This window comes from Erpetoichthys calabaricus, chromosome 8 (assembly GCF_900747795.2).
Source record: "Erpetoichthys calabaricus chromosome 8, fErpCal1.3, whole genome shotgun sequence".
Classification (NCBI taxonomy): domain Eukaryota; kingdom Metazoa; phylum Chordata; class Cladistia; order Polypteriformes; family Polypteridae; genus Erpetoichthys; species Erpetoichthys calabaricus.
In genome coordinates, this window is record NC_041401.2 from 80,791,080 (window position 1) to 80,810,856 (window position 19,777).

Genomic DNA, 19,777 nt, shown 5'->3' on the forward strand with positions numbered 1-19,777 from the left:
CCATGTAAGGAAACGAAAATTGAAGACAAGAAATTAAACTGAGACCCTTGGCTATTTGCCTGAATGATGTGGTGTTGACTGGGGTGCACTCCAGGTAGATGTGCATCAGGTATTCTCATTATCTTGCCTGGCTTACAATGTGTGTTTAACATCTTTAGAGTCTGTTCATTTCGTGTTTGAATGCTCTGTACATATTTTTTGATTGCTTATACATTTTAGTTGTTATTCAGGTGACACCATTTTGTTTCTTGCTGCTGATCTTTGCATGGCCACAGCCAATTTCTTATGGCTAGTCGTTCAAAAGTTATGTGACACACTAGTCCTATGGCATATTATTACATTTTGTTCCATCTACAGTGAGGAACATAAGTATTTGAACACCCTGCGATTTTGCAAGTTCTCCCACTTAGAAATCATGGAGGGGTCTGAAATTCACATTGTAGATGCATTCCCACTGTGAGAGACAGAATGTAAAAAAAAATTCAGGAAATCACATTGTATGATTTGTACAGAATTTATTTGTATTGCACTGCTGCACATACGTATTTGAACACCTGGCAATCAGCAAGAATTCTGGCTCTCAAAGACCTGTTACTCTGCCTTTAAGAAGTCCACCTCTACTCCACTTAGTAGTCATAATTAGTAGCAACTGTCTGAGCTCTTTAAAGACACCTGTCCACCCCACAGTCAGTCAGACTCCAACTACTACCATGGGCAAGACCACAGAGCTGTCAAAAGACACCAGAGACAAAACTGTGGACCTCCACAAGGCTGGAAAGGGCTACGGGGCAATTGCCAAGCAGCTTGGTGAAAATAGATCAACTGTTGGAGCAATTGTCAGAAAATGGAAGAGGCTAAAGATGACTGTCAGTCTCCCTCGGTCTGGGGCTCCATGCAAGATCTCACCTCGTGGGGTATCACAGATGATTACAAAGGTGAGGAATCAGCCCAGAACTACACGGGAGGAGCTGGTCAATGACATGAAGAGAGCTGGGACCACAGTTTCAAAGGTCACTGTCGGTAGAACACTATGCCATCATGGTTTCAATCACGCATTGCACGGAAGGTTCCCCTGCTCAAGTCATCACATGTCCAGGCCTGTCTGAAGTTTGCCAATGACCATCTGGATGATCCAGAGGAGGCATGGGAGAAAGTCATGTGGTCAGATGAGACCAAAATAGAACTTTTTGGTCTAAACTTCATTCGCCGTGTTTGGAGGAAAAAGAAGGAGGAGCTGCATCCCAAGAACACCATCCCTACTGTGAAGCATGGGGGTGGAAACATCATGCTTTGGGGGTGCTTTGCTGCAAAGGGGACAGGACGACTGCACTGTATTAAGGAGAGGATGAATGGGGCCATGTATTGTGAGATTTTGAGTAACAACCTCCTTCCCTCAGTCAGAGCACTGAAGATGGGTCATGGCTGGGTCTTCCAACATGACAATGACCCGAAGCACACAGCCAGGATAACCAAAGTGTGGCTCTGTAAGAAGCATATCAAGGTTCTGAAGTGGCCTAGCCAGTCTCCAAACCTAAATCCAATCGAAAATCTTTGGAGGGAGCTGAAACTCTGTGTTGCTCAGTGCCAGCCCTGGAACCTGACAGATCTAGAGGAGATCTGTGTGGAGGAGTGGGCCAAAATCCCTGTTGCAGTGTGTGCAAACCTGGTCAAGACCTACGGGAAACGTTTGACCTCTGTAATTGCAAACAAAGGCTTCTGTACCAAATATTAACACTGATTTTCTCAGGTGTTCAAATACTTATGTGCAGCAGTGCAATACAAATAAATTCTGTACAAATCATACAATGTGATTTCCTGAATTTTTTTTTTACATTATGTCTCTCACAGTGGGAATGCATCTACAATGTGAATTTCAGACCCCTCCATGATTTCTAAGTGGGAGAACCTGCAAAATCGCAGGGTATTGAAATACTTATGTTCCTCACTGTACATAAGATAGTGGCACACAGCTTCTGGCATCTAAACATTTGCTTCAATTTCTTTAATAAATGATGAAGAGTATTAGTTAGGGTAATTTAAGCAAGTTTGTATGTGGACATAACAATGTTACTTTCTACTGTGAATTTGGTTCTGACAGCTAGTTTTGATTTTTCTGACTCTTGCATGTACCCAGATAATGAAAGTTGGCTACGCGCTGTCCGAAAGGAATCACTGAAGATGGGCACTTGATTGGCCCTCATAGGTGTATGGGCCTTTGTTTACAGAATCTTCCATGTGACTACATACTTAAAATGAGCACACTCATTTAAACAGGGGTAACACAAAGGTGCAAGGGGTAAAGTCACCACTGGACAGCTCCATATGTACAATGAGAACTTGAAATTAGTTAATTGTATTGAATTGCTTCTAAATACCACCGTCATGTCTACAAGGCCATCTCTTACAAAACTCATCCATCCATCAATTTCATAATCCCATTTTAGAACAAACCAGAAGTTAACAATGCATGGGACATCAGCAAACTACAGCACACACTTGATCATACACAAATTAGAGTCATTAGTTAAACTAACATCTATGTCTTTGGGAAGTGTGAAGAAAATGGAGTAACAGGAGAGGATGTCCTTGGGGTATTCGTTCACATCTGGAATAATGCTAAGGATTGCACAAGTCTCAAAAATTGGTGACTTACTTATTAAACTACACAAAGGAGAGTTACACAAGGGGAGAACTCAAAGTACAACAAAAAAGACAAAGTACATCCTAAACAGACTTCAAGACCAACCTGTCTGGTGGGGAGTCCTAGCCTTCTCACCCATCTCTCGAGCAGGTCTCTCCATCTCTCTTGCTGCCAGTGATTGTTTGCTCCAAACTCTGATGCTGATTCTGTACCCCTCAGCTTTCAGAATCCCATTTTGAACTGTTTTGATCTTTTAATCCAATATAAATTAAAGGTGGAGAATCTAATTGATACAATAAAAAATCCTAGAAATCAGCAACTAAATTATGGGAAAACACTGGCTTGTAGTAAAACTAATAAGAGTCAACATTTCTGGAAAGAAATTGCTAGAGAATATAGTATTGTATTTAAAACAAACTGCTGACAGTTACATAGCATGCACCTGGCACTTAAATCAGATGGCATCCAAACTGATGCCACATGATGCCATGCAAAAAACCACATCCCCTTGTGATGCATGCTACCACAGCAACCAAATATCAAAATTGTATTTCTTGACGCTGTTACCAACGTTTTAGAAAATAACAGTAAGAAACAAGTAAACCATAAAAAGAAAAGATTACAATGTTACAGTTTATAATATACATGTAGATAGACAAAGCTTTTTGGCCTTGCAACTCTGTTTTTGGTCAATGAGAACCTCCCAGACAGGATTTTCTCCTGTAACAGGCACGTCTAGGTATAACAAGCGTGATGCTAAATGTATATAATAGAGCACACAGCACACAGATACATCGGTATGAGGTATAATAGCTTTTTGCTTTTCATAGAGTTACTTATGAACCATTTGAAATCATTCCAGTAGTTTTTGTCTGACTCACCTGTACGAGAAAAGCTCCACATATGATAATGCAGTTCAACTCATTTTGGTGTTCAGCTATGCAAGACAGCACACTATTTGGGGTTCCTTTCCTTTTTTGGTCCCTTTAGACCCAAAAGCCCTAATTTTTAGACAATGCTTGCACCATGTTTTGTACTGGACCAATAGGTGCCTTCATCAAAAATAATCAGAAGGACTTGACAGTTGTGCATACCACATCAACCACATACTACATTTACATCCTAATAGGATATGAGAAGTCAAAAGTTATTCCTTTTCACAAAACTTTGAAAAATGGGGATTGGTAATATAGTAATATGGAGTATCGTCTTATGCTATTTCTATGTTCCTGAAAAACGAATATGGTAATATTTTTGATATGTGATTCTTTACCGGTGGTCCTAGCCCTCTAAGAGTCACTCCCAGAAGATTTAAAATGACAAATCACGAACTATTTAGACTATTTCAAGGTCAGTGATTATGAATAGGATCTTATGTTTGCTCCTTTATTAGTGGCCTTGCTTTCTGAAGACCACTATGAGAAGGTGAAAAATGACAAATTTGTATTACAATTGAGAATATTTAGAATTCAATTTAAATGTTTAAAATCAAACATTTTAATATTTCAAATACTGGATGCAACCTTTTGTGTTTATTATGTACTTCTACTTGATGAAGTAAATCATTACATTTCTTATAAACACCCCAAATTAGGTTGGCTTACACCAATTCAAGCATTTTTCACTTGAGCTGATGATCCCTAAATGGCGATTCACAACAAAGCGATAGCCAATCACGACCCAAAAGTGGGTCAAGAGCCAGAGGTTTCAGAAACACTGCTTTAATGAATAACAGGGGCTTACTCTTCTAAGTTGGGGCACATGTGTGTTCCCCTGGCGAGTCCTCCCAGATCTTAGCCTTACTTTTGCTATGTTTTTACTCTGCTTGTTAACCTCTACAGTACCACTCTTTCTCTCTTTAAGGAAAGGGTCAGAAAAAACATGTTTACAAGATGGCTGCCACCTTATGTGGGACTGCCTTGATTTCTCTGAAGGTTTCACTGGGACTCCATACTTAAAACGGCCTCTCTCTCTCTCACAAGAAACCCCTGACTCCCCATACTGGCGTTTCAGTTAGCTCTTTCCTTGACAGTATGACTCTCTCTCCCCAATGTTATCCTGGTGTTGTGCTAATTCCTGACACCCTCCAAAGAACCTAAAATGGCACAGTGGTAGTGCTGCTGCTTTGCAGTAAGGAGACTGTGGAAGATTGTGGGATCGCTTCATGGTTCCTCCCTGTGTGGATAGCGCTTTGAGTACTGAGAAAAGCGCTATATAAATGTAATGAATTATTATTATTAAAATAAAACATGAACATGGGGAGAACTGCAAACCTCAAACAAACAGAGACTGAACTGGGAATTGTACCCTGGGTTTCAGTTTGTGAGAACTTACTACACAACTTTCCCACCCAGCTCTCAGTTAAAGACTAATAATTATAAACCGAAGTGACCTCAACCCTTAACCTCCTACATACTGACAAAGGACGGCAAAAACTGAACACTCTTAATGTGAACAATACACTATTTACAGAAATTCATATCTTCTGCAGTAAATAATCTCTCTCGTGTTAAGTTGGTAGAGATGACTGAAGCCATAATCTAGACGTTTACAGAACTACCTGCCCCAGAAAAGGAAAGAGCTTCTTGACTCACTACCTTACTAATACAGTGGCCATTTCAATGCTTGACATCCAGCGGTCAAGTCCAACTATTGAGGACTCAGGAGACCTGAGAATGCTGTCCACTATTTTACCTTAGCTGTATCCATACTATACACTGTTTTCAGCCTGAAGAATGAGAGACTTCTTCGGGGATCCATTAAGTCCATTAAGAGTTCAGCAGCCTAGGCATTTTGAAGCAGTCTGTTATTTTTATCTTCTGAATCTCCTAGTTAATTTAAGCATTTTACACAGATAGTAATTAGACCACTGAAATTCTCCTAGAGATGCCAGGCTGAACCTGTGGATTTATGGTCTTGAGCTGACTTATTAGTAATTTGTTGAAATGCAGAGGTCCATAGAAGGAATCAGGCTGTACAGTTTGCTTGCTATGTGTTTACATTTTTGCATTTCCAAGGAGAAATTATCACAATTTTTAAGATTTCTTTTGGTAAATTTGCCTGTCAATTACTAAGTGTGAAGGGTAAAGAAAGTGAGAAAAGATACATTAATGTAGCTTACAAGAACCACAATTAAGCTCCCATTATAGAAGTGAAGCATTGACCGAGTTACATTTTCAATCAGACACCATGTGAGCCTTTTTGACTAACAAGCTGATGGTTTTGCTTGGTGCTACCAACACAGACTCTGAACTGGAGAGCAGATCAGGGGCCAAGCAGGGTGTGGCGGTGCCTGAGTCAGCCATCTGCTCACTTCCTTTTTCATTTATTATTTCCTTCAAAAAATGAAACTAGACACAAAACCACACGTGCTAATTAAGAATCTTGGCAAAACTGTTTTCAGTAAGATTGGACAGATTCTCTTTTCTTGAGAAGTTTCCTCTTAGAACAATCAAAATGATTTCAATTCACTGATTGATCTTTTCTTTCAATGAGAATTTTACTCTTTGAATAATAAAATTAATGTGGACTAATTGATGTTCAGCCAAAGAAAACATGAAAAATTAGCTTATGCATTCAAGGCCATACCACTAGACTCTTAAACAGTTTCATGAAATTGTTAATTCCCGTAAAATCATCTGCTTGACCCAAGACCCACACTCCATTATGTAAGCACCTGCACAGCCAGTCAGTTTCCACTAGCAATTTACGTTTTGCTGTCTTATTCTTACTTGTTCCATCCCTTACATGACAAATGTTTATATGTGAAGTTTAGGACAGAGTGGTGGCTCTGAGGCTAGGGATATGCACTGGCAATCGGAAGGTTGCCGGTTCAAATCCTGTAAATGCCAAAAGAGACTCTGCTCTGTTGGGCCATTCAGCAAGGCCCTTAACCTGCAATTGCTGAGCGCTTTGAGTAGTGAGAAAAGTGCTATATAAATGCAAAGAATTATCTATTTATACAGTAACAGTTTATTTTTTATTTTGTTTCTCTTAAGTAATTTTTGTCTGCTGTGTCATTCACAATGGGTTTTTTTCAGCTTATTGGGCTAAATGGGCTTCATGCTAGGGACATGGCTAAGGTATAGTTAAGTAACCTGAGGGTCCACAGACACTTGAAGCAGGCCAGGGTAACTGATCAACCATACAGTATATGGTGTTGTTGCAAAATGTTTTAGCATCTGTGATACTAGCCAAAAAATTATTCTTATTGTTCAGTGTGGTATTGTGACAAATGATTTGAACTTAATTGTGTAAAAAATAATGTAAAGCAATAAGCAAGCTGCAATGATACAAAGCTACAATATGTCTTCATAGTGTAAGGGCCTGTAGAGCACCATCTACTGGACAGCCATAAACACAGTTGAACTATTTCTAAAAGTGATAGGAATGCTGGGACAAATACATATAACCTGCAGGTGACAGGAGAATTATCCATCCATCCATCCATTTTCCAACCCGCTGAATCCGAACACAGGGTCATGGGGGTCTGCTGGAGCCAATCCCAGCCAACACAGGGCAGGAAACAATCCTGGGCAGGGTGCCAACCCACCACAGGACACACACAAACACACCCACACACCAAGCACACACTAGGGCCAATTTTAGAATCACCAATCCACCTAACCAGCACGTTTTTGGACTGTGGGAGGAAACCGGAGCGCCCGGAGGAAACCCACGCAGACACGGGGAGAACGTGCAAACTCCACGCAGGGAGGACCCGGGAAGCGAACCCGGGTCCCCCGGTCTCCCAACTGCGAGGCAGCAGCGCTACCCACTGCGCCACCGTGCCGCCCCAGGAGAATTATGACATATGTAAATCTAATAAATAAGAACACCATGCAGCCGACATTTTTAATCACTCCTCATATTAGTGATGTGCAGGTTGACTCATACCTGTGGTCAGGTGGGTGCAGGTCAAAAAACAAAAAAATTTAATTTTCAACTAGATTGGGTGGATCCAGGTTAATGCATGACCAAAAGAAATAAAATAATAAAGAAAAAAAAAACTTGTTTTAACAGTAAGCAAGACTATAGCCTGATGCTGAGACGCCTTTTCCCTTGGGGACTGTGTGGAGGGCAATCTTCTTTCTTTATGGGAAACCAGCAACAAATGTTCCCCTCGCCTATACAAACTTCCAGAGGCATTTCTTTATATCCTTGTAACAAGTGCTAGCAGCGACCACATCTTCAGCCCAGTAGGTTTAGTTATAAAGTCAAGACACAACCAACTGACTTCTGGCACGATGGAATCAATTTTAGTTCTTCACAGTGCAGCCAAAACATGCAGAAAATGTGCCAAATCAAGGATAATATAAAAATAAATGCAACCAGTCCCTGTTTAATCTATTTACACCTAAGTAATTTTTTAATTTATTTATGTCAAAACAAGTAATTAAAGGAGCACCAAACATGAGTGTGTGATACCACTTCAAGGTAAAGATATACACTTTGTCGCAGAGATTTTGAATGTTAGGCTACAATTGTCTCATTTGGTTACTTTAGTAAATGTAATTGAATTAATGATCAATTAATGTTTTGTGTCATTACTAATACAGCGGGTTGGGTTGGGTTCCAGTCAGTACTTTTAACTTTTTATTTCAGGTTTTGGCAGGTATGCATTCAGTTTATAGAACCACAGGTGGGTGCAGTTTGAAAAAAAGACGACCATGTATCACTACCTCACTTGTAGCACAGATTTGAAATTCCCAGCTGAACATAGTAATGCGATTTCAACTAGAAAGACATAAAACTGACATAAAAACTCTATAGAGATATGCAGTAGACCCCTCACACTACCTATTTGTGCCAAGAGCCATCTTTATAATACTGTACACCCCCAAAATTTGTGGGGGTTACATTCCTAGAGCACCCGCGAATTGTGAAAAACCGCAAATTTTGAATGTGGTTAAAAAAAATGCCTGTTTTCATATTTTAAACCCTAAATATGCCCCCAAAACACTTAAACTATAATTTCAAACTCAGCTTAATACATTACCTAAAAATAAAGAATGTAAAGGTAAACCTGTATACTGTAATGTTATGTCTCCCGCAGTGCTAGAATGTAAAATACCGATGTTACCGCTATATACTATAATTCATACAAGTGCGTTTTCGTTACCAGAAGCAGCTCGTTTTGGAGGCATCTTGGGGCTTTAACCGTTAAACTGCCACATACTTGGGGGTTAATACATCCCTGGATGCCAAATACTTTTTTGCTGGACTTTAAGTAAACGTCACAATTAACAAAGAAAAAGTGAAATTTTAATGGAACACATTTTTTTTCATGCAAAGAGCATCACAATTACTGCAACACAGATCATTTTACACACTGCTAATGAACTATAAAAACTATTTAAAAAACTAATGGAACAATATGTATAAAGTGCAACTGACGCCATGGATGTAAATCACTGAGCCAACTGCGCTTAAACTGGCTGCACGCAAGCACACAGAGGTAAGCGCTGATGCTTGCAGGCTAGTCTTAGTGCAGCTTGGGTCACAGAATTGCACACAAACACAGGTGATTGTAGAGACAGGAACTTTATTCAAACACTTCAAACAAACATGTCTCTTTCAGAAGTAAAATGTGCTCAGCATGCAGTTAGTTAACGATTAAACAACAGACAAACATCATAGGGGAGCACAACCCTTGTCTGGGGGAGGAAAGAGAAAGCAATCAGCTAAAAAAGACAGGTACGGTTCGGGCTTTTAAGTAAGCATAGCGTCGTGTGAGAAGCCGCAATCAAGAAGACGGTGATTTATTTATTTTTATGGTGGAGATTCCAGCCTTGACCCGACACGCGCTCTTACAAACAGAGACAAAAACAAAGCAAACCGGTAATCAAACAGCACATAAAGAATGCAATGAAAACAAATGAAATAAGAAAACAACGATACCACCCCGTTCCCCTTACGGCGATTACACATTAAATATAACAAAGCACAAACAAAACACACACAGTTAATCATGAAAAAGTTCATGAAAAACGGCAACGGATGAAATGTAATGATGAAAATAGATAGTCCAGAGATCCGCACGTTGAATGGGAATGTAAAGATAGTCCTACCGCTAGTTCCTGAAATGGTGAAGATGGGTGGACGGGTTCAGGAGCGCTCCTTTCTTTGCAGGATGGCCATGAATCCACTTACAGTCCTCATGTAACACAGGCAGACAATCCAGATGCACAAAACGATCCAGGACAAAATGAATAAGTACAGGTAACCCAACAGAAGGCAGACAGACAGGAACTTGAAACACAAATTACAAAAACTTTTTTTTTTTTTTTTTTGGTTTTGGTCACTGGCCCCCTTTTTTAAAAGCCGCGTTGACATCCTTTGACCTCAACAGCCCCAGCACCCTCAGCAGAAGACCAATCGGAGCCACTGCAGGGACTGCTGGGAGTTGCAGTTTCAAATTCTATTGGCTACTTTCACCATCCCAAGTCGCGGTTTTCTCTACAGCTGCTTCCTGTTCTCTCTACAGTACAGTATTGCCACGAAAAAAGCCATAAAAATTGCAGAGGATATTTGCGGTTTCCGCTAACAATTATTAGTTAGGTTGTAAGGAAAATCCGCGAATGACTGAGGCCGCGAACTCTGAACCGCAACTTTGCAGGGGTTCTACTGTATTTGATGATTGGTGTGTGACAGCAGTGAGTGATCTTTATAGCCATAATATGGACTAAACAAATTCAATATAGTGACTCAGAAACAGAAATTGACTTTATATCTGTAATAATCAGTACATAGTTAGGAAGATGGTGATTATTGTACCATTCTGAACCTGTCCTCCTAATGTCATTGGCTTCACAGTCTTCTGACTTGTTGCTTCAAGAAAACAAATCCTACTACCTGGAAGCTCCTCAGTCCTGGGTTGCAATTGATTTCATGTTTGAAAGGACATAATGGCAAAGGCTAATGTCTGATTCAATAACACATGTTGTCATCAGATGGCCAGGGAGGAAAGAAATACAAAACCCTTAGCTGGTGAGGCTGCTGGAGAAAATAAACCTCGATGCGGCTCCAAGGCCAAAAGACCACCCACTTTTACCCGAACATACTACAGTACTGAAATGTGATAAAGTAATTCATAAATATCTATACATGATGGAAATGCCTAAAAATGTCCTCTGTATTTTAATCTTTTACAATAGATGAACTACGAATACATTACAACACTAAAGAGTGTGTTTAGGAGTTTTAGCCTCTTGTATCACTGTCAGTAGATTATTCCACACTTTAGGTGCTCATTGAACAGGCCAGCATTCAAAGATGTGAGATTATAATTAGGAATCTGTGGGGACAAGCATTCTGAAATACAGAGAGGTGCAAAATATTTCATTCAATGCCTTAGATGCAATCAAAAGTATACATTCAGTTTTAAAAGTCCCAGACAGCCAATATACGCATGCAAATTACCTGATACAAATGAAATGAGATCAAAATTTTCTCTCTTTTGGTTAAGATGCATGCTACTAGATTTTGAACAAGCCGCAGCTGATTCATTTCCTTTTTTGTTAGTCCTGAATGGAGTGCATTACAATAATCAATGAAGCTAAAAAGAAAAGTGTGTATTAATTATACATCATCTTACAACAACATAAAAGATCAAGTTATTGGCAATGTCCATAATGATGACCTGCTGGGCCAAATGATTTTTTAGCTACAACCAATAACTACAGTTTGTTTTTATCTTGTTTAGTTTAGTTTTAGTTTCATTTTCCAGTTCCAGTAAGACAATCAGTTAGGGGCTGAAAGGCAATCTTCCTCAATAGACAGGCATAGCTGAGTAATTTACCTTAGCAGCAGAGCATATGAGCTTACTGCATATGGCTTGAATTCCAAAATAACATAATTATGAAAAATGATATTGCAATAAATATATGACATTCTCAGACCCAATGTATTTAACTAGAGATTAGGGAGACTAAGTGTCAGGGATTGATGTCCAGGTGGCATACATGCCATTAAACTGTCCACATGACCCCCTAGTAGTTTGTAACTGAGATGGGCAGAGTGGCGAGCAACACGTAGCCAAAGTGCACAGTGCAAGTTTATTAAAACAAAGTCAAAATAACAAACTGCAGTTCAGAAAGTAATAAAGAATAATAAAATAAAATAAAATCTAAAAGTCAGTGATCACTTGGGGATTAGAAATTGAACAATAAATACTTTAAAATCGCAAAGTGAAATACTCCCAGGCATCTGGTAAGTCTCCTCAGCAAGATAAACACAGCTATTCCTCTCTCTCTCTCTCTCTCTGTCTCTTCAGCTCCCCCCAGTGGGTCCGCTCAGCTGGAGGTGGCGCATCAGCAGCAGTCACCGTCAACCAACTCCTGTCTTGCCTATCCTTTTTGACTTTTGGCTGAGACAAACCTAGCTGGCACTCTATCATCCCATACACTATATCACGCTACCTGGATCTTGGGAGGGTCAAGTCCTTGCTCTTATACTAAAGCTCATAGCGCATTGCCTTTGCTCCCTCTCACAGTGGCCCCACCGCCCGGCCTCCACTCCTCTCCCACTCTTACTTGCCCCTTCGATCTTGCCTTGAAGCTCCCTTTCTTTATTCTCCAACCTCCCTTCTTTACTGCTGAACCTCTCCTTTTAAATATTGGCAGACACAGATGCTTAATTATGCAACCCGGAGTGCTAACAAGGAAACTGACCAGACCATGCCAGTTTCCCCATCAGCAGCCCCGGGGTTGCTCTGCCACACTACCACACACCTGCATCCCAACCCTGAGCTAAACCACATGACTTCTTTTAAAAGCCAGAGGCCGCCACTGACCTCACTTCATGACACTAAGTATATTCTAGCACACTGGACTCAAGGCAGGAACCAGCCTTTGGGACACAATTCTGTCACAGCCTGTTGTTCAAAATATATATGGTGTATAGAACACAAATGAGTACATGCTGCAGCCCATGTAGGCTGTCTTTAAGTTGAAGTATATTTATTGCAATCCCCAATGTGCTCATTCACTTCTAAGCATGTAAAATTCATGTCTAAACCGCAGGAACGCCCAATCCTGTAACATTTACTGATATAGAAAACTCATAGTCATCTCACTGCTGTCAACATGGCCTGTAACTTAAATACTACATTCTGATAATTGATTTTTACAGTAGGAATGAAATGCAAGTTCCTTTCCTCAATAAGTTAACATTACTGAGTCATCATTAATTTCAGTTTTATACAATAGATGTACTAAGAATAAATTATAAAAAGGCAAAATTAAAAAGTGCACAACTGGATGTGGCTTCTGATTGCCTTTTTAATGCAGACCCTCACTGCTGTGTACCCACCATCATCATAATGCGCTCTGCCATGACCTGATCAGATGTTTTATGTGTCACAGGCCTCCAAGATCTGCCTGAAGTCTTGACTCTGACATCTTTTGCTGCTGCCCTCCCCACACACCATCAGTTTGAGCTGCACCAAATAGTTGGGCCCAGGGAGCTGAAATGGATCAGCCAGAGACTACTGAGCAATTCAGCTTTACCCTCGAGACCGAAGACTCCCCATTTGACCCTCAGGTCACCAAAAGCCCCAGGAGCAAGCCACGAAAAAAGTTTGCTTCTGGTTTTAGGAGTAGTGACTCAAAGGCACCCATGGATACCTGTTACCAGGAAGAGTATGAAGAGTCAGCTCCTATGGTGAAATTTAATTTGGACTTTGACAGGTAAGATGATAAAACATGCAATGGTGGCCGTATTTGTTTAATGACATGAACTGGCCTGTTCAACGGAGTAACGATTTGTGATTTGTTCCAGAAAACCTGGAAGTTCTAGCTCCGACAGCACAGGAGCAGCAAAATTTGACTTGAAAACACTATTTGATGCTGTCGCAAGTGGTGATGTGTCCCGATTGGATGGGTTGCAAAATTACCTGAGAAAAACCTTGAAACAGCTAACCCACTCAGACTTTAAAGGTAAGAAGTGGTTTAATCAGCACTTTCATTAAGGCTATGAAGATATGGGGCAGCAGTTCGGATCACATGTTAATTTTAAGCATTTCTGTAGATTACTTATGTTTTCATCAACCTATTCTATACTTTATGGACAAGCAAACCATTAATCAATATGGTCCATTTCTTGTAGCCAGTAAGCTGTACAGTAATGGATTCAAATCCTCTCTTTAGTTCTGCTTTGTGATGAGTGATTGAATGCGGTTACTAAGATAGCTTATGGAGCAAAAGCAATAAGCAACAATACAAAGAAGTGAAGAGTTAAAGTTTAACCAAATCGTCTGTTAACGTCTATGAATTATCTGTTCTTGTTGTATGGGTCTTAAGTTGCTTAAAAATGCTTCTTCCTAGGTGTACTTTTCCTCTCTTTATGGTATTGATTTTTAAGGATTCATTTATAATTAATAAATTACAAATCAATAGGATATTCAGTACAACTGGGCTAGCATGAAAGCGGATAATTTGCAAGAAGGATTTTTAAAAAAGGAGCTGTTGCCATGCAAGTGAAGGATGTTCAACAATGATTTCTAATAAAACCAGAATAAAACAAAATATATTATTCATAAAAACCAGAGAACACCTGAAGAGAAAATTTGTGAAAATGGAAGAAAACTTACAAGCCTTACAACAACAGTACACATGCTGGAAGTAAAAAATAGGACTCTGTACGCTGTATCTTTGAGGGAGCACTTCCACGCCATAGAAAAAGTAGGGAGGTCCTCTCCCGACACTGCCCTGTAATGATACCCAGGGACCCCGACAGGACTGTACTTCCGGATTCCAACTCCCAAATACCCCTGCAGGTGTTCCAACTGGGTCACCATATGAGGACCACTGCCACATATTGTATCGGGAATGGAACGACTCCCGATTCTCTGCTTCTCTTAATCTGTCCAATAAATCATACCAGCTAGGTACAAATTTATTCCCTCGTCCCGCTGGCCAATTCACTTGTGTCCTCGGTCCAGGTAATGGTACATCCTTCGATCTTGCTGGGGATACACATGTGATGTTATTTTTTAAATCCAGAGGGTACATGTTACATCACTTGTAAATATGTGACATGACATTTTCACATTTAGCTCTAATGGTGTTAGGTATGTCAGCTAATTCAATACACATTGTACCTTACTGTTGCCTTTTATTTGTGATTCTTTCTTTTTTTAATTTGTATTGTTGGCTTGGCAGTCTTACACTGTTCTAGAGATCCAGGTTGGCTGCTATTCTGAGATGTCACAAGTGCATGACAAGTAATTGCTTTGGGTATGGTCATGTGGAATTTGTGAGATGATGCCGGGTATGGTCACACTATCTCTTTGGCCATTTTTCCTCCTCTATATAAACATGTCTGCAGAATAATCAGATCATCAGCTCATCTGTCCTGTAAGACCTACTTCCTAATCAGTTTGTTTAAACTTGCACTTTTTTCATATGTGCATGCACATTTTGCTTTTTCACTTCTTTGGTAATTTTTATCATTGTTCTGTCTCAGGGATAGAAAAGGACAGGGAGAAAGAGACATGGTCAAAATAAAAAAACAGATTCAAACTCCAAAAATTCTGATCTTCTGTCAATCCTAATCACTAACCAAAGTTCAAAAGCATGAAGCAGAGGATCAATAAGCCAGTGCAAACAGAAACAAAACAGCACAAAAAATGTTTTTGTTATCCAGTCTCAGATTAAATGAGTATGAATATGGCAATTAAAATAACATTGCAAATGAAGATGTCTGCCGTCATATTGTCCCAGAAGTTCATGGGAGAATTGGCATCGCAACAGGAGGCAGCAAACTCAGAATATAATGATGCTTATGCAAAAAAAAACAGCATCTCAAAATAACTTTTAATTGGAGAGATAAAAAAAAGAAATATACATCAGAGAAAAATCTATAGGGCCAAAATCCCTTGAAAAAGAGATATAAATAACGTCTATAAACTCTAAAACACTCCAAAAATTACCTGAACTATTCTATATCATATCAGTAATTATTTACCGCTCTCATGCTGATCTTTCTGATCATAAAAAAGGTCATTACAATAACAATTGACAAAAAGAATTCATAATTAATTGCAGAATTCCGGTATTTGACGGTTCCGCTGGAGCGTCTCTTTCTCTTACATGATTTGACTCAAAAAATAATCAGAACATTGTCATCTCATAACCGGGTTAAGTTTCGAGGTTGGTATTTTTCCATCCAGCCGTTTTAGCTCATGACCGTGCACAAGAAACTGTCACACACAGATACACACAGAGAGACAGACACACATCCATCATCGAGATATTGATGTTTTTGGTATCAGGGGGCCCCTAAAATGTTGAGATCTGTTGAAAATCGTAGATCGAAATTTTTGACGATTCTAAAGCTTTCACTCCTCCCCCACAGATGATGGTGGGAGAGTGCACAAAGCAAAAAGGAAATAATTTACTATATAATAAAACGCTAAGGTCTGTAAGACCAGTCCCTGAGAATAATCTGATTGGTCAGGTTGGCTTTGATGTGATTGGTCAGTTTGGTTTTAGTGACGTGATCAAAAAAGGAAGTGTGAGACACATAAGGAGGAGAAAAGGCATAGGAGGCATGCTGCGAGTCACCTTAAAAGTTAGGAAGTATAAAAGAGGACAGGACGTGAGCAAGGCACCTCGAAATGACATTGTCTGAGAAAAAGGTACTATAGGAACACGCGTGAAAGAGCAAGCACCGGTCAAGAGAGGTTCAGACACACACGAATGCCAAGGAACAATGCTGAAGGTACACGTAGGGCAAGAGACAGCAAATATTTCAACCCCACAATCTTAATAATTGACTTCATTTTGTAGGCTAATGACAGGGCCAATGCTTTTTTGCTGCATCTTTTCTCCATGTCTCTGCTGAAACCTTGGTGACTCAGAAAACATATACTGTGCATCTCAGTACTTGATTTATCTTTATTTTTAAGTGTCTGCTGGTTGTGACAGGTTGTGCCACGTGGTGCACAATCCATGGTAATATTAAACTTTTTTGTTTAAAATTATGTAACTTCTGCTTCAAGTGATATTATTATTAATTTAGTGCTGCTGCTTTGCAGTAAGGAGACTGTGGGTTCGCTTCCCGGTTCCACCCTGTGCGGATAGCACTTTGAGTACTGAGAAAAGCATTATATAAATGTAATGAATTATTAATATTTATTATTAATTTCTTTATTTTTGCTGGTTTGTGGCAAATGTTATTTAACATGTGATACATGGAGGAATAGCAGTTGTTTGGACAATATGTCCATTATGGAAAAGTGCTTTCATCTCTTTATTATACTCTTAGACTAACTTGGATTAAAAACCTATTAGCCTATTTTTGTAAAAACCCACTTGAGAGGTCTATGAAACTGATTAATTAAAAGTTTAATTTGCTGTACAATGTTAGAGTATGGCTGGGACAGTCAGTAGCCCTCTCATTACACACTGGCAGCTTTTTGCTCTGTGAATCTGATCAAGAGACAGTCTGAAGTGTCTCTTAGTCAAAGACGTCATTTATAAGTAGTCCAGATAACCTAGTGGGTTTGTTTTTTTTTCCTCAGATCCTGTAAATGGCAAAACTTGTTTACTGAAGGCACTTCTAAATTTAAAAGATGGACAGAATGATACGATCGACGTGCTCCTGGACATTGCAGAAAAAGAAGGTTACCTAAAGGATTTTGTTAATGCTGCATACACTGACAGTTATTACAAAGGTGAGAACATTATATGCTCTTGTGTGCTTTTTGGTGACTGGAAAATTAAATATGTCATGTTACAAGCTTGTACTAAAATTGAAATAAGTAACAATTTACTTCCTCTAACAGTTCTAAATTGTTCATCTTAAGTTGTAAAATGATGCAGAAAATCTTGGAAGAACACTTTCAGGAGCATAAGAAGGCATTACCTTAAATATTGGCTCTACAGGGAATTCTCTGCCAAGGTGTAGACATAGAATTTTAAATATTGTGATGAACATAAGAGTTCTAAAAGTATTATCTTGTTCAGTATTTTTTCAAAGAATTATTTTTGCATGTGGCCATTTGCTCACAGGACCTTCCATGAATGTTTGATCAGCGCTTAGTTGGACTCTTGAACATTCTTTTTATGGGTGGGACAACATCTTACCTATTTTTCTTCTCCCAAAGATTTTCTTTTTAAATTATGAGTCCATTTTAATATCTCATTGTCTGTTTGGTCTTTCCAGGTCAATCTGCTCTTCATGTTGCTATTGAAAGAAGAAATAGGCACTATGTTGAGATGCTTGTCCAGAAAGGAGCAGATGTAAATGCAAGAGCCAGTGGGAAGTTCTTTCAGTTAAATGAAGGAAATGGATTCTATTTTGGTAAGCAGACATTCTGATGAACAAAATGGTGCCAAATGACCCTGAATGATTCAATAGTTGGATTTTTTTGACTTGAGACAAAGGTACGAAAACTGGCATCGTTTTAGTGATATGATTCACTTCCAGGATATTTCTCATCGCTTGCTTGTTTGATCAAGTTTTTGAAGCCACCAGCAACAAATCTCGGTTATCTCCATTTCATGTTATCACATGGCCACAAACTCAGGGACTCCAAGTAATGAAGTGGCAGTTTATTAAGGTGTGCTGCAGAGGAGTTCCTTTGCTACATTGGCAGAGAAGGCTACTCTGTAATCTACAGGGCCCAAGTTCAAGTCCAGCCACTGTTCCTGTCTAAGGGAAGACAAGATGTTTACTTTGGGCATTGACTTGCGTGAATTAAGAAAGAAGAGGTGAATCCAAAGATGAGATATTCAAGAGGAATGATGTCTTGCAGAACAGTATTCGGTATCGTTCATTTCATCGTAGGCACAGCAAATTGTGCCAATAATGATAGATAGTCTCTCCTCTCCTCTCTGCTCTCTTTTTACCATTTAGGTCAACAATACCAAATAAAATTTACACCATATCCCCTCAGGGGCTCTGAACATCATAAAATATATGGGGATGAGCAAAACGTGAATGTTGAAAGAAGTATTTTATATTTATTTATCAAAAAATGTAATACAAACTTGAAGGAAAAGAAGGCCATTGTTAAATATCCATCTTAATGGCTGATAAGCAGTGTGTGTACCCCCTATTCCTTCTCCCAGCAATAGGAGATCAGGCAAAAGGGGTGTGATCAAAAGCTGTATGAGAGTATTGCAGGCCTGGTACCGCAGGGGGCGTCACTCTCTCAACTGAACAGACCCTCACTTTTGGGCAAAAGGATTTTTTTTTGCATTTGCCCCTAATTAGCTTATGCCTAAATGCTGCTTGTTAGGCAGGTGAATTGAGCTTCCTAAAGGCTATAGATCTAAACACTTCACATATAGTGTCTATGTTACATTAACTTTTATAAATACGTTCCAAGGATTAATGAATCTGTTAAGGTAAGTATATGTTGGAAGAAGTGAAAGACCATATAACCTTTTTTAATGTTTAATTATGATTTATTTACAGGAGAGCGAAACAAATAAAAATCAGCCTGATTTTGTAATTAACTGCATTTTACTAAAAAGTATTTGTTGTTATTTCCCTGTTTATTGGGACTGAAACTCAAACTAAAATTTCACTGGGGTAGCTGCAGCGACTCTGTTTTAATTGAAATATCACCATCTGCTGATTCCCCCTCACAGGTGTCACCATCTTTGGATACATGTAAGGGCACCTTGGGATATTTAGCAAGAGTGTGTTAGAAGCCTGAAAATGGACAGGTTCACTTTCATCCAGTAGAGAAACTAGAAAGGAAGTTAAATGGTTACCACAACCCTAAATGATTTTGCTATATACATCTTTTTTTAGGTGAGCTCCCCTTGGCACTGGCCGCCTGCACCAACCAGATGGACATTGTGAAATTTCTTATGGAGAACCCTTACGAGAAAGCTAAGGTTGATGCCACCGACTCCATGGGGAATACAGTGCTGCATGCTCTGGTCACAGTAGCTGACAACACGCTGGTCAACACCAAGTTTGTCACCATGATGTATGATGAGATACTGCGGAAAGGGAATCAACTTTATCCAAAAATCAAACTGGAGAGCATCACAAACAATCGCAAGCTCACCCCTTTGAAACTGGCAGCAAAGACAGGCAAGCTGGAGGTGAGCATAGTTATCAATACTATTTTTGCAAGATGAGCAGTCAAATCCTCCACAGACATTTACAATAGTC

General features: G+C 39.4%; 1 protein-coding gene across 3 annotated transcripts in view; it reads left to right on the forward strand.

The window, feature by feature from the left end:
- Positions 1-19,777, forward strand: part of trpv1 (transient receptor potential cation channel, subfamily V, member 1) — an 80,961-nt gene that overhangs the window by 16,605 nt on the left and 44,579 nt on the right. For all 3 annotated transcript variants that reach the window (XM_028806965.2, XM_028806963.2, XM_028806964.2), the window contains exons 2-6: positions 13,006-13,329; positions 13,421-13,578; positions 17,166-17,318; positions 17,810-17,947; positions 19,409-19,707. In XM_028806965.2, the coding sequence (XP_028662798.1) occupies positions 13,112-13,329; positions 13,421-13,578; positions 17,166-17,318; positions 17,810-17,947; positions 19,409-19,707 (966 nt within the window). In that variant the 5' untranslated portion in view covers positions 13,006-13,111. The remainder of the gene's footprint in view (positions 1-13,005; positions 13,330-13,420; positions 13,579-17,165; positions 17,319-17,809; positions 17,948-19,408; positions 19,708-19,777) is intronic.